This window comes from Lutra lutra, chromosome 5 (genome assembly GCF_902655055.1).
Source record: "Lutra lutra chromosome 5, mLutLut1.2, whole genome shotgun sequence".
Classification (NCBI taxonomy): domain Eukaryota; kingdom Metazoa; phylum Chordata; class Mammalia; order Carnivora; family Mustelidae; genus Lutra; species Lutra lutra.
In genome coordinates, this window is record NC_062282.1 from 70,906,972 (window position 1) to 70,923,443 (window position 16,472).

Below are 16,472 nucleotides of genomic sequence, written 5' to 3' on the forward strand. Positions count from 1 at the left end.
GCAGAGTTTAATTCTCTAACAACCAGATAAGAATTTCTTTTTTTAATGTAGTATTCACAATGTCCAGCATACAATAAAAACTTACTAGATAGATGAAAGAGGGAAATGTGATACATAACCAGGAGAAAAATCAATCAATATAAAGAGACCCAGGAATGAAAGAATGGAATTAGGAGACATGAACTCCCAACGTTATAAATAAGTTCTAAGATTTAAAAGAAAATACAAACATAAGCAGAGTGAAAATGGGAAATCTAAGTAAAGAAATGTAAGCAATAAGAGAAAATGTGAAGAAGGGCAATAAAAAGTACCCCAATTGAAGCAAAGAAAGAATAAGGCCATAAAGAAAATTTAAGGGAGTCTGAGATAAGATAATAAGATAACATCAACTGTTATTACCAAAAAAAAATGTAAATCAAGAGATATGTCACATTTGTTAAGACATGGTACAGAGAAGATCATTCCTGGTCTTTTAATTAATACTTTATCCCAGCACTTGGATTACAGCAGACCCTCAAAAAGATTATAATAAATTAAGTTCGGGGTGGGGGAAAAAAGGTATCTTGGTGAAGCAGTTAATAAGGCAAGTTCATTAAACTTGTCTTTTTCCTTTCCTGCAGGATAATGTATCTCTGCGTTTATGTGTAACTATAATTTGGTGAGGCAGACAGTCTGAGGTGATTTTTCTGATGACTCTGCCTTCCCCAAATAAGCACCAGAGGATATCCTTTTCCTGTTTGCATCAAGATAAAGAATGAGGGGAACTACAGGTTGGAATGAAAAGTTATACAAACTTACAAAAACCACATTCAAGTTTAGAGCAAATATATTAAGCCTAATATTAACCTTTAACTTTCAGTGCTTCTCTTTTTTGCGTTCCTATTTTGAGTACTTCATTCAACCTTTTACATGTACCACTTAGGCCTTATGTTTCCTCTCTATCCCTTTGGCCGGGGCAAGAAGGCTGTAAAATTAATCCTTCACAGTAATACTATCCAGAATAGTCCATTCCATATTCTCTGCAATAGGTCATGCAGTTTAATTAAAGCCTTATAAAGTCTTCTTTGCCCTGGATATAATCAAGCTTTAATTATTAGTGATCCTCTGCACTTTCCTGAGGAACAATATTGGTTTCTACTTTCAAGTGTAACTAAAAAAAAAAAAAAAAAAAAAAAAAAAAAAACTAAATTACCTCCTAAATGCCAAGAGTGTGCTTAACTCAGCATGGAATACATAAATAAGAAACAAACCCTGCCTGTACAAAGTTTTTATTCACAATCCACAGAAAAACTGCTGTGGGGTTCCAAGACATTGAGAAATGATATGAAAATGTCATCAAGGTGAAACTGCAGATAGAAGAGCACAACCAAAACACAAGGCTAGGACAAAGCAAACATGTTCAGGGAATAACACATGTATTTTGTCATGGACCAGAATCTAGAATGTTCAAGTGGGGAACAGTGAAGCACTGAAACTTTTAAAATGTCTGAGTAAGGTCACACCATTCTTGTAATTTATCTCACGTGGGAGTTTAAAAAATGGGAGTAAGGGCACCTGGGTAGCTCAGTCCATTAAGCAACTAACTCTTGATTTCAGCTCAGCTCATCATCTCAGGGTCATGAGATCCAGCCCTATGTTAAAATGGGAGTAGCCAAAATGTAAGTGAAATTCTGACCTGGACACAGATACTTCTGACAGAAATATTAAAGTAGAAGGAAACGTGGTATGACAAAGCTAGCTGAGGTGTGAAATGAACAACCTAGTGGAGATGCGGCCCCAGTTATAGAGAGACTGGCAGTAGAGGTATGAATTAAGGATTCATGCTGCCATAGAGATAGTAACAGAAGCAATGGGATTTTTTAGCATGTTTTACTTCCCACATAGAAACTAAAAAAGATGACAGGGGATGAATATATGCCTCAGGTTTCTAAAATACAAGTTAATGAAAAGATAAATGCTTTACTTCATAATATTCCAGCTCTTGCTGGTATAAACGGACTGAAATATATAGAAGAAGTAGTCAGAAAGAAGCACTCCTTATTTGAGTACTCTTTGAGGATACATAAAATATCTGATCCAAGAACAATCTAACATCTTAATGTATAAATTTAGCTAAATTTTAAGCTAATCTGATTAGAAACATATTCATACCAAAAGATTACTTGCATTTTATCCAGACTGTGATAAGTGGATTTTTTTTTTTTAAGTTTCCTTGAGAGCCAAGGACTTTTATTTTTAAACATGAAAACTCTCAAGGAGGAAATGCATAGCACAGCCACTCATTTGGCCATATAAAATGGTGTCAATAATTTTCTTGTTAAGAACTGCTGTTCAACTCTCTTCTCTCTTCCCCTCAAACCTCCAAATTAAAAATACTTGCATTATTTCACAAGGCTTTGCTTATAGTGTTAGAAGCCATGACCAGATTAGGTGTTCGCTTTTAAAATCTATGAAGTGCCAAAATTTGGATGACCAGACAAACTACCTGAGAGAACAAGCAGGGAGTATAGCAGGGGGTACGGCAGAGGGAGAGGTGGAGGGAGAAGCAGGCTCGGCTCTGAGCAGGAAGCGCAATGCAGGGCTCCATCCCAGGATCCTGAGATCATGACTTGAGCTGAAGGCAGATGCTTAACCTACTAAGCCACACAGATACCCCCTTATCTGTGTTTTAATTGTAAATCTTGATATTCTGCATTTGGGGGGATATATTTTTTCAATCTGTTTTTATTCTGTTCTTATTTCTTTTACAATCTAGTAATTTTAACTTTAATCTTTTCCCACAATTTTATTCAACTTTTATTTTTAACAGTACACTCTATTTACATCCTCTTTAAAATGTGTTAAATACAGGAATACTAATGTTCACTGAGGAAAAAAATAAGAAAAGCTTAGGTAACATAATAAAAACTACCCACAAACTTACTACTAATAGAAAACATTACTATCATTTGGTCCTCTTTAATTCACATTTACATTCCACGTATACAAGTATAAAATACATGTAATTATGTATGTATGTGTATTTATTTAAGATATTGGTTTCTTCTGTTTCCAACTGTTTTTAACATAAATGGTTTCTATCCATTGGCTATTCACCTAAGCTTAACCTAAGCCCAGGTTTGAGGATTTTTACCTTCTTTGGCCACCCTTAAAATTTTTATCTTACCTTTTCACATTTTGACTTTAGTATTATAACTATCTCCTTTAAATTTCTGAATTCCTGTTTTGGTTCTAGATTTCATTATTTTTGCTTCTTTTATCTATTAAGTCCTCCTAAACTAATTAACACCAACTTTTATCTTACTGATTACTTTTTAATTATGTCATGTTTAAACTATATGGCTCCCAAACCACCCTCTCTGCAAGAACCCCAAACTGCATGACTCAATTTATGTGGCCTTCTGGAAAATGCAAAATTGTAAAGGCAGAAAACAGATTAGTGGTTGCCAGGGTCTGAGAATCAGAAGATACTGACTATAAGGGGGCATACAGTACTTTCTGAGGTCATGGAAATGCTCTGTTTTCATGTAGGCTATACTGCTGAGGATGAATTTTATTCTATGTCAATTATACCTCAGTTAACATAAAAAATATAATAAAACAAACACAACTAATGATGTAGGAAACAGAATGAACATAACTTGGAACTGAAGTTATGCTCAAGGGAGAAGAGTCAAAAGTAACTTTCAGGTGTCTGGGATATGACATGTTGCCTTCTTCACTTTGTAATGGAGGCAGTCCTGTAACATGTAGGACAGCTGGCAAGCTTACTTATCCACAGTTTATCCAACGTTAAAAGGTCTCTTTAAAGGTAGAATGAGGGGCGCCTGCATGGCTCAGTGGGTTAAGCCTCTGCCTTCAGCTCAGGTCATGATCTCAGGGTCCTGGGATCAAGTACCACATCAGACTCCTTGCTCAGCAGGGAGTCTGCTTCCCTCTCTCTCTCTGCCTGCCCCTCTGCCTGCTTGTGATTTCTGTCAAACAAATAAATAAATAAAAAGGTAAAATGAGCTGTACAAAGTGTTAGTAAGGCAAGAAAACATGCGGAAGGTTGGAGCAGGGAGCAGGGCTCCCATATACAAGACCGTAATTCTATAGCAGAAGACTTCCAATTACCAGTAAATGTGCTCCAGCCTCAGCCTCAGGTGGACAAACCAGTAGGAAGACATACTATACGTTATACAGACATGCTATAGATATTATATTAAGTACAGTGCTTCAGAAGCTTCTCCAGGATCTTGCAAAGACACCGGACCCTGTTGTGTATAGCCCATCTTCTGGTGCAGAGTAAAGCACTGGCCTTTCCATGTGACCCTGATCTCAACTTGTGCACTAACCTTTTGTCTTTTCTCTTACAACCACCTAAGGCTCTGTTCCTTGTTTCAAAAAGGTGGTAACATCTGGTTTAGAAATGGATATACTAACGAGATGAGATACCTAGAACTTAACATAACCTCATCTCTGCTGCATGTTTTCTCCTAGCAACGTCTAGACATTCCCACTATGAGAAATCTATAGTCTCAACCCTGAACTTCATTAATCCAGGACCAATCTTCTCTAAAAAAAAGAAAGAATCCAGAGGAGCTACAGCTCTACTTTGGCTTTTTGGTGTGTAAGCATCCTTATTTCTTCCACATGACAATTCCTTTGGGGAGGGGCACAATGCTGGAATGCAATACTCTGAGAGGCTCCAGAGTCAACGTACTTTTTAAGTGTACTTTTAAAAAATCACTTGTTCCGTCTCCTGCAAAATGGTGAACAGGAAGAATTCCTTGTTCTGTCTACTATAAAATGCTAAACAGGGAGATGTAGACGGCCACAGCAATGACCTTTGTGTAGAAAAGCTATGCATAATCCAAAAATGGAGGCTTTTTTTCCATTTTGTCTCTGCCTACAAACTTCTCTTGAAAGGAATGCGGATTTTCCTAAACCATCTGAAAACAATTCAGTAGACCCAAAGCCCAAAATGTTTTCCACGAGCAAAAATAACTCCGTTTCAAAAGACAAGTAATATGTGGTAGCCACCTGCCACCTGTCACCTGTCACTTAAACTGTGGCTGGTCTGAACGGAAATGTACAGTAAGGTTATATTAAATTCTGCCTATGGGAGACTCCCACACCCCCATACTGTGCATGCACCCTCACATCCCTCTGTCTGGCACCTTGGGGCCAGGGCCACAGCCTGGACCGGTGGACTCTTGCTGTTCCATCTTGTGCCCTACTTGGCCTGCTACAGAGTCACCAAAGCAGGGAGTAGGAATGCTGCAGTCCAAGTGGCTCTGGAAAGTCAGTTGTAGACTCAGGTCATCGGGCAATTTCACCACATCAAAGATCAGCTCAAAGCCAAGCTCCGCAGAGGATCTCAGCTCCTCCATGGCACTGATCCACGATTAGGTCTGCCCAGTTACCATGGAACCACCGGCCACAACAAACCCAAGAGAATCCCCCAACATTCCACCTGGAACTCTACTAGCAACTGGCAGCCTAGAAAGGCATGTAGGCTTTCTGAATGTTGGGGTAAGCCCTTCTCTGTCTCTCTCTCAAATAAATAAAATCTTTTAAAAAATATCAGCTAATAGGGCGCCTGGGTGGCTCAGTGGGTTGAGCCGCTGCCTTCGGCTCAGGTCATGATCTCAGGGTCCTGGGATCGAGTCCCGCATCGGGCTCTCTGCTCGGCGGGGAGCCTGCTTCCCTCTCTCTCTCTCTCTCTCTCTGCCTGCCTCTCTGTCTACTTGTGATCTCTCTCTGTCAAATAAACAAATAAAATCTTAAAAAAAAAATCAGCTAATAAATTAACTTTGATACTAATTTTTACATGTACATGTTTGCTTCGGATTTTTATTAAAATAATTTTATACTGTCTTTGGAAGCCAGAATTTTAAAAATTAAACTCATAATTTTAAACTGTGTGCTGTAATGATAATATTTGGATATATTATGCTAAATAAAACACATTATTCAAATTAATTTTACCTGTTTCCTTTTTTTTTAAGGGGGTCTACTAGAAAATTCAACAGACCCTTGACAATAAAACAATCATAACTATCTAGAATTTAAATAAAAACTTAAAAAAAGAAAAAGTTACTCTTTTCTTTAAAACTACTTACAAAACACTTAGTCCATTATAAAAAACACCCTTTTTGTAAGTCTAAGTTAACTTGTTTCAAGAACTATTTTTTAACAAAGTATTATATAGAATGAATTCCTTTGGACTAAAGACATTAAAAAGAACATTATATTCATATATTCCTGAACCATATCTAATCACTCTCAAAATATTGCTTCTTTAATTAAGCTTGTAAATTTGAAATAATAAATAAAGTATATTTTCCCAGAGACATTCTGCCTGAATTTCATACCCTTAAGTTAAAAGATACGTGACCACCTAAAGCACAAACACCGATTATCTGGCAGAATAACAAAGCCACAGGCACAGCACACAAACTCCTAAGATATTACCTGATAGATATCAGATAAACTGCTGCTCCCAGAGTCACTGGCGATGCTACAACCAGACTGACTAGAAGACACATGAGTCACCTGTGGATGAGGGTTGTCTGTGATGTGCATCTTGGTAAGATCGGCCGGAAGCTGCAGAAGAAAAATAACTTAAGATATTCTAAACATCAAACACTACCTTTTTATCAGCATTGGTGAGGAATGCATAGAATTACTGAATCACTATATTGTACACCTGAAGCACAGCACTGTATATTAACTACACTGGAATCAAAATACTTAAAATTTTTTTAAGTAAAAAAATGAGTTCTTAACAAGTTGAAACTTCCGTAACAAATATTTGCTTTATGTACATTACTGTGCAACTTCATTTCTAACTTAAATTTTCCACTTTTACAAAAAATCTTAGGAAATCATAAGAACCAAATTAGTACTCTGACACTGTTACTCAAGCTTAGAGTGGAATTCCACTGTGTAGATTTCAGGAGACATTTTCATTGGTAATGGTATTTCATTGGTATTTCAGAGGAAACACTTGGCCCCTCTTTTTCTCCAAATGAAACTCTCAGCTATTGCCACCTTCGACTGTTCAGAATGCACTACACACACACACCCACACAAACACACACCCCAACATAAAATGGTTATTCATATGAAAAAAAAAAAAAGAAAGTACAGCATCTGGTAGCAAGACTTAGGAAAAGTTGATTGCATTCCAAATTTCAAAAACTCTGTAGAGCTCTTTTCACATGATATTGTAGTAGTATGTAGTTGGCTCCTAAAAAATTTGTTAGTAATTATGATGATTTAATTAATGTCTATGCTAGGTACAGGGATACAAGAGACACAAGAAGGATATGATACTATCACACCATCTTTAGTATGGTCACGCTTTTATAGGGGTGCAGGTTTTATAATATCGTTCATACCAAAAATAAACCAGAATAACAAAAAACCTCACAAAATCAATGCTCTAAGAATTACAGTAGAAAACACATGACTGCACTCCAGAGTAGTGAGAGAAAGTTTTAAATAGGAGTCATGGTGATATATTTTCCAAATAATTTCTCTGCAACTTGCCATGCAGGAACATTAAGAGAAATGAATTTACTTTTTAAAACAGAGCTTCTCATTGTTTTAGTGCAGGAGAATGTTGAAGATGAACATAGTAAAAACTAAATAAACCCTAAAGGAAAAACGGAGAAGTCGGAGTTCTTTTATCTTAAGAGTAGTCACTGTATTTATAAAAACCAAACACAGGGGGCGCCTGGGTGGCTCAGTGGGTTGGGCCGCTGCCTTCGGCTCAGGTCATGATCTCAGGGTCCTGGGATCGAGTCCCGCATCGGGCTCTCTGCTCAGCGGGGAGCCTGCTTCCCTCTCTCTCTGCCTGCCTCTCCGTCTACTTGTGATCTCTCTCTGTCAAATAAAATAAAATCTTAAAAAAAAAAAAAAACAAACAAACACAGAGGGATGCCTGGGTGGCTCAGTCGTTTAAGTGTCTGACTCATGATTTCAGCTCAAGTCATGATCTCAGGGTCATGAGAATTAGCCCTGCATCAGGCTCCATGCACAGCAGGGAGTCTGCTTAAGAGTCTCTCTCCTTCTGACCCTTCCCTTCCCTTCCTAAAAAGAAACAAACTATACACAGAAATGACATCACACATTCCTCTGCCAATAAGGGTAGGTTATCTAACTCAGATAAATGTTGTAACTAAGATAAACAGAAAAGCTGGAATACACACACATAATCTGGCCTGTATGGTTTTGATGATTTTTAAGATTTTATTTATTTATTTGACAGATCACAAGTAGGCAGAGAGGCAGGCAGAAAGAGGGAGGGGGAAGCAGGCTCCCTGCTGAGCAGAGATTCCCAGGACCCTGAGATCATGACCTGAACCAAAGGCAGAGGCTTAACCCACTGAGCCATGCAGGTGCCCCGGTTTTGCTGATTCTTAAAGAGGGAGATGAAGAGACTGAGATGCACTTCAACAGTTACTGGTTAAAAGAGACAGAAGTTATATTCCAAGGCCTAGAATGGAAAGACCATCCTTTGGACTGGGAGTCTGGAAAGAACATTATACTCTAGGAACGACTGTGATCCAAAAGTAAATTGATGCCTGTTTTAGAATAATCTAAATCCCTGATGTATTAAGGTTATACAGGTTTACTAGTACTTCCAGTCAACTACTGGAAGCAAATAGGAATTCTTACCACAGGAAAAAAAATCATACTAGGTCTCAAATTATTTAAAATATTTTGCATATACGAAACCATTGCTCAAATAAAAACAGGCACATGAGAAGACAAGACAGCACTGATGAAAACTAAGAGAAATAATAAACTTTAGAAAAGAATGAAGAACCTTCAAATAACAGAATAATCAGATTATAAAATGACTGTTTTTAATATATATATAGCAAGGGTACACAAATATTTTCTTTAAAGGACCAAAGAACATATATTCGATACTTGTGCAGGCAACATACAATCTCTGTAGATACTTCTTCTTCTTCTTTTTTTTTTTTTTTTAAAATAACCCTTTAAAAATGTAAAAATCATTCTTGGCTCACAGTTCATACAGCTCACTGGCCATATGTTTTCCAATATAGCAATACATGATACAGGCAACTGAACCCTGAAAAACATAGGTTTGACCTGTATGGCTCCACTTATGCCTGGCTCCAGTTACATGTGGATTCTTTTTAAATACGCTACACTAAATATATTTTCCTTAGATTTTATTCATAATGTTTTCTTTCCTCTAGCTTACTTTATTATAACAATACAGTATATAATACATATAACATACAAAATATATCTTTTTTTTAATATTTTACAAAATATGTCTTAATTGACTGTTATTGGTAAGGCTTCCACTCAACAGTAGGCTATTAGTACTTAAGTTTTTGTGGACTCAAAAGTTACACATGGATTTTTGACTGTGCAGGGGACCAGTGGTCCTAATCCATGTTGTTCAAGGGTTAACTCTACAAAGAAAAAGACAAGAACTTTAGCAAAGAATAATTAACAAAGAATAAAATGAAAATTCTAGAACTGACAAGTAAAGTTAAGGAATTAAAAAGTCAAACGTGGATTCAATAGATTTGACAGAGCTAAGAAGAAAATTAGTAAAGATTGGCCTGAAAAAATATCCAGAATGAAGCACCAAAGTAAAAAAGAATGAAGCTGGGAGAGAAGGGACAAGAACCATAGGAGATACAGTGAGAAGGTAATATCTGAATAATCAGAGTCATAGAAAAAGAGAGACTAAGGCATAGAAGATAATGGCCGAGCATTTTTCCAAACCGACAAAAAATAAAAAGTCAGGGATCAAGTGGCTTTAAGAATGACCAACGAGGGGCTCCTGGGTGGCTCAGTGGGTTAAGCCACTGCCTTCAGCTTGGGTATCTCTCTGCCTCTTTCTCCCCCCCCACCCCCGTCAAATAAATAAATAAAAAATTTTTTAAAAATGACCAAAAAGATAAATAACAAAACCATATCTATGTTAACTAGGGTGAAACTACAGGCAAGGGAAAAAAAGATAAAGAGAAGTCTTAAAAGCAGTCAGAAAAAAAAATTAAAGGAACACTTGGACAAAAGCAAAATTAAAGTGATGGCTGAACTCTCAACAGAAATTTGAAAGGCAATCGCTTCTCGGCCTTTTGGCTAAGATCAAGTGTAGAAATTTGAAAGGCAGAAGAGAATGGAGTGATATCTCCAAGAGTGAAAATTCTATACCCAGCAAGAAGAGTCTTTGGAAAAAAGGCAAAATAAAGACATTTTCAGAAAAATAAAAATGAAAACAAATACTCTCCAGAAGACCTACAATAAAGGAAATCCACAGGAAGAAAGGAAACAATTCCAGATGGAGGCTTCTAGATGCAGAAAAGGAAAGCCAATGAAAACAGGAAATGTGTCGGTAAATCTATATGGATACATAAAATAGGAACATTAATGTCCCAAAACACATATAGAATTAAAATACAATATACAACAACAGAATTTAAGTCTCGAGAAGAGTAAACGAAGTTATTGAAGTACTTTTTCTTTGCAATGTCCATGAAAATGTAGAAACAGACTTCACAGATGAAGCATACATCACTGTAATCTCTGATTTAAGAATAGTAAAACTGTGTATAACTATGAAGTTTACACAGGGGAAAACATTAAATAAAGGGAAACATAAATCAAAAGAAAGATTATGTAGTTGTATTTCAGATGAAGTAGACTTGAGGGAAAAGCATTAGAGACAAAAAGGGGATATATTTTAATAATAAAAGGTTCAACACTAAATAAATATGTACCTAAGCATAAATATATAAGGCAAAAAATGGCAACAATAAAAGAACTAGATGAATCCACAATTATGCTGTCAATTTATACCAAATTTCCCAGTGACAGAATAAGCAAATAAAAAAATACATAACAACAGAGAAGATAGGAAAAACCATAACACACCTGACCTAAAGTGCATGAACATAGAATAATGCAACCAAAAACTTCAGAAGACTCTACCTCCCTCTCCCTGTGCCTCTTACCCCATGTTCTCTCTCTCTATTTTTTTAATAAATTAATTTTTTAAAAAGGCAGAAAAATCAATGAGGTATCTGTAACTGGTTACAATAATACAGAAATAGTGATGGGAGTACGTCTCAGCTCAAAGATCTACTTAGTTTCTACCGTTTGGACAGAATTCAACCAGAAATTCGTTCATCTAGGAACGAAGTTTATGAAAAGACGAAGACTGAAAATTGTTTTAAAAGGTCATATGTTTGGTGGAGGTGTCAGGAGTGGGAGATGATCTGTACTCCCAAGATTTCCACAGAGGTTAAGACCACAGAGAAAGAGGTTATCCATCAACGTAACACAATGAATCAAAGCCAGAAGAAGATCAAGTCTGCAAATTGGGTGGGTAATGATACTTATGAGAAATCTTCACCCTGACTAGACCCTAAATGATAAGATTATCTCTACTTTACTAATGAGAAACTGAGGCAATAAAATTAAGCTGTTAGCCACAGATCTCTCACTCAAGTAACTAGTGGAGTTAGAGTTAAAACCCAGAACTATCTAATTCTAATACTCTCTGCTACACTCTGCTTTGTACCAGGAACTCTGCTGGTAACAAAGATAAAACCAGATGGGTCCCCACAGTCTAACAGTGAAGAGCAGACAGAGATTCAGAAGTATACAGTATCAGGGCGCTTGGGTGGCTCAGTGGGTTAAAGCCTCTGCCTTCAGCTCAGGTCATGATTCCAGGACCCTGGGATTGAGCCTCGCATCAGGCTCTCTGCTCGGCAGGGAGCCTGCTTCCCCCCTCCCCCGCCTCTCTGCCTGCCTCAACGCTTGTGATCTCTGTCAAATAAATAAATAAAATCTTTAAAAAAAAAAGTATACAGTATCTCCTTTCTCCCTCATGAAGGAAACTTAGATCAACATACAGGAATCCCTTCAACCTCTTCATGTGATTAAAATAATAATGATAGCAACTACAGCTATTGAGTACTCACCACATGTACCAAATATGTAAGCTAGCAAATATATCCTTCTACATACTTTTTTACATAGATTATCTCATTTAATCATCAAACAACCAGCCAAGGTAGATGTTATTATTATACCCAATTTTCACATTAGGAAACCAAAGCCCAGAGGAGTTATACAAGTTTCCTGAGGTCACATAGCTAGGAAGCAGGGAAACTGCATTTAAAAATCCAGGCAGCCTGACTATAAATCAATTGCTCTTTCCTACTTAGTTGTTTCCTGATACTAAGTTTTGAGTTCCTAACACCCAACAGCTCCTTTTCTTTATAACAAAAGAGGCAGAAAGGAGAAAGTTTTCCTCCAATAGGAATCCTGGATTTTTTTTTTTTAAGATTTATTTATTTATTTGACAGACAGAGGTCACAAGTAGGAGAGAGGCAGGCAGAGACAGAGAGAGAGGGAATCAGGTTCCCTGCTGAACAGAGAGCCCCATGTGGGGCTCCATCCCAGGACACTGGGATCATGACCTGAGCTGAAGGCAGAGGTTTTAACCGACTGAGCTACCCAGGTGCCCCGGAATCCTGGATTTCTTAAACCTTCTCTGCGGTCTCTCAGCTTATCTGCCCCTTTTCCTTTTCTTTCTACCCCCAGTAGGGAGTTATTAGCTTATCTTTAATGAGCAATGTCAATTCACTTACCAGATCATCCTTCTGGCCTACCAGGTCTGGCAAACATTCCTATTTTCCACAGTTATTTTATCCATTTCCTATACCCAAACTTCTGAGCTCTGCTGGAGTTCACATGTCCATGAGGACCAGTGTCAAAGTTCAGTTTGCGGGGTGGAAAGGTTCCTTGGCTAACAGCTTGAATACAGACACAGATTACGAAAAAGTACACAGTCTTTTGAAGACTCTGTATACATATAAAGGGAAAGAGATGTATTAAGAGGCTAGAGGTAGAACATAATCTTCAATGTCAAGCAAAGTATTGTGATTTTGAATCCTATAGGTAATAGAGAGCTACTACAAGTTTCTGGGAAGAGCAATGACATAAGACCTGCTGTATGTCTCAGGCAGACTTAAGCCAACAAAGTGTCTATTTTTCTGACTCAAAGATCTCTGCAGGTCCAGGCAATACTTTGGGGCAACTTCTTTAAATGCAAACTCAGATACTACTTTGGTATTTTGGCTCTGCCACCTCCATACAGGGCCACTTAAATCACAGCAGCAGGAGAAGAGAGCTGCTGGAAGAGATTACTAAATCTTGCCAGCAACCAGGGAAATAAAAATGTAAACAAATAACTATTCATGGGATTGGCAAAGAGAAAGCTTGATAACACAAAATATGGGCAAGGCTATGGAGGAAAACAATATTCTCATAAATTACTAAGTTATGAATTGGTATAGCCACTCTGGAGAGTGATTTGGGGAGTAGCCACTATGAAGAGCAAACATTAAGATTTATTACTTAAATTACTTAAATTCATAAACCTATGACTCAACAGTTCCTCTTTGGGTATCTATCCCAAAAAAGCATATAGGTGTGCAAGGAGGGATATGTAAGAACATTCATTATAAACAAAGTGTAATAGTTTGAAATAAAGAAAAATAATCACAAGAATGGCTAAGTTGTTACAGCCCATTATGGAATACTGTGCAATAGTTGAAGGTATGAAGCAAACCTGTATAAATCAAACCTGAATAGGTCTCCTAGCTGTACTGACTAAAAAAGGTAACATTCATGATAAATATAAGACTCATTTTTTTTAAGCATAAAAACATCATTACATGTTTTCTGCGTACATATACTCATCTAAGTTTGGGAGAAGAGATTTGGAGGAATATATATCAGGCAATCAAGAGCAGTACTCTTTAGTGAAAGAGAAATATCAAGGCTGGTAGCCCAAAAGGCGTTTTGGCATGATCTACAATATCCAGCTAAAATGTTTCATTTTTGTATGGGGAAAACATTTATTAGAATGCTTTACGAGAACATGTTAAGTACTAATATACCTAATATATAAAGTGGAGCCAAGACTTTGGGTCTTAGGACTGAGCTCCGTATCGGGTTCCCTGATCAATGGGGAGCCTGCTCCTCTCTCTCTCCTGCTCCCCCTGCTTGTGCTCGCTCACTCTCTCTGTCAAATAAATAAATTAAAAAGAAAAAGAGATTCTGAGGCTCAAAAAACCCTTTGGAGACTGTTTTCTGAAGACAATCTAAATGTCTCAGAAGTCCTAAAGGAAATAGTTGTATATAACCACAGTAGCCTTGGGTATATTACACTAGTACTTTGCGTGAGGCAAATGGAACTACAAGAGAAGCATACATTCTTAGTTCATTAGTTTTACTAAAAGATGAGGGTTGGAGAGACACTGACATCTGTATCTTCCCACTGTAACATTTTTAAAACCAAAGAGCAGCTTTCAATCAATACTTGCACTTAACAGTAGGTTTATTAAAAGTGCAGACAGACTTGTTGAGAAAAGAGGAACTCAGTTTAAGAGTGCAGGAAACCAGTCACTGCACTGAATGAGTGTAGCAGGAGATAATGGGAGAAGAGTCCCACAGTGTCTAGTAAATCACAGCTAAGACACTGACTTTTAGTCTGAATAAAATCTGCCTAGAAGGGAGTTGTCAACTGTGTCAAACACCACAGACAGGTAAAGTAAGGGTCAGAAAATGACCTGCAGATTTAGCTGTGTGTAAAAATGAAAATGGACTCACTGCCTTGACCAGTGACCATAGAAGCACCTAAAAGAAGGCAAAGAGAAGCCAAAGTGGTGGTATCTCTTCCACCCAGTAAATAAGTCACTTTGGGTAAACAACTTGAACAGACCAGGAAGGTGAGTTCTCAATCAGTAGAGGAGTATCAACCTCCTGAAAAAATACGCAAACACACTCAACTAAGAGAAGACTTTAAACATGAAGAAAGAGCTAAGCAGACAATAAGGGAAACGATTGCCATTCATGAAATGAAAACAAGTTATTAAACAAGAGTGGCTGTTAAAAACCATCACTTGAGATTTCAGAAATGATTAATGGTGTGGGAAACAAAGGCATAAGAGAAATTATTATTTTTTTTTTAAAGATTTTATTTATTTATTTGACAGAGAGATCACAAGCAGGCAGAGAGGCAGGCAGAGAGAGAGGAGGAAGCAGGCTCCCCGCCGAGCAGAGAGCCCGATGCGGGGCTCGATCCCAGGACTCCGAGATCATGACCCGAGCCGAAGGCAGCGGCCCAACCCACTGAGCCACCCAGGCGCCCCCATAAGAGAAATTATTAAATTTCCTTACTACCTACAGCCCACTGACAAGTTCTTGAAACAGGCAGAATGACATTCCTCTAGGGACTTAACTGCCTGGATGTTGAGAGTTTGCTAAGGGCAAAAGGCAATCCTAAACACCACCCCCCACCCTAGAAATCTACTTTAACATATAAAATTCCTTTAGAAATTTCCTTTATCTCTAACCCCCCCCCAGACACGTGTGGCAATCACCCCTCTCCCCACAAGTATATGGCCCACCAATATACATCTGAAGGGTCTCATGATTAAGGTTTTATTAGATAGTAATAAGTGACCTCTTCCCAACAACAGCTAGCCCCCTCAAGCTCCTGGAAACCTTGCTTCCAAAAGTCTTTAGTGACTTATGCTTTCCCAAACCCCCTCGCAACTTGGAAGTATACAATGGGTCACTCTTCATGACTCCAGTGCAGCTCTTTCTGCCCACGGGTCCTGTCCCTGTGCCTTAATAAAACCACTTTTTGCAACAAAGATGTCTCAAGAATTCTTTCTTGGCCATCGGCTTTGAACCCTAATGTCTCTCCCAAATCAATTAATACAACGATTACATTTAGAAATTTAAAAGATGAAGAGCAGAACAGCAAATGGTAACAAATGGAGAATCAGTGAGTTAGAAGATCAAATTGGAAATGCTTAGAGTGAAAATAAAATCTGAAACAAGTGTTTAGAGATAATATGGACAGATCCAGAGTTCCAACATCTACAACACTAAGAGCTGCAGTTTTCAAAAAATAAATTTCCCCTAACTGAAGACCAATGGGAATAAAGATTCCCATTGAGAATCTTGAGAAGAGCTTGCAAGTCCCAAGAAAACAAAACAAAAAATTAGATAATCCATAATAAAACCTCATGGCATCAAGGATAAAAAGAAAAATCCAAACAAAACAAAACAACTAACCACTGACAAGAAAAAGAGATTACTTAACAAAGGACTGAGGATTATAAGGAGCCCAGACTTCTCATCACCAACAATGGATGTGAGAGATGGCATAGTAACTTTTTCAAAGTGCTAAAGGGAAAAAAAAACAGATGTGAGAGATGGCACATTAACTTTTTCAAAGTGCTAAAGGGAAAAAAAAACTTTAGATTATTTTATATACAACTAAACAATTATTTTTTTTTTTTGTTAAAGATTTTATTTATTTATTTGACAGAGAGAGAGAGATCACAAGTAGGCAGAGAGGCAGGCAGAGAGAGAGAGAGGAGGAAGCAGGCTCCCCGCTGAGC

General features: G+C 37.6%; 1 protein-coding gene across 7 annotated transcripts in view; it reads right to left on the minus strand.

Annotated features, from left to right (window-relative positions):
* Window positions 1–16,472, minus strand: part of RAPGEF6 (Rap guanine nucleotide exchange factor 6) — a 192,975-nt gene that overhangs the window by 87,544 nt on the left and 88,959 nt on the right. For all 7 annotated transcript variants that reach the window (XM_047729928.1, XM_047729923.1, XM_047729924.1 and 4 more), the window contains one exon: window positions 6,460–6,591. In XM_047729928.1, coding sequence (XP_047585884.1) covers window positions 6,460–6,591 — 132 coding nt within the window. The remainder of the gene's footprint in view (window positions 1–6,459; window positions 6,592–16,472) is intronic.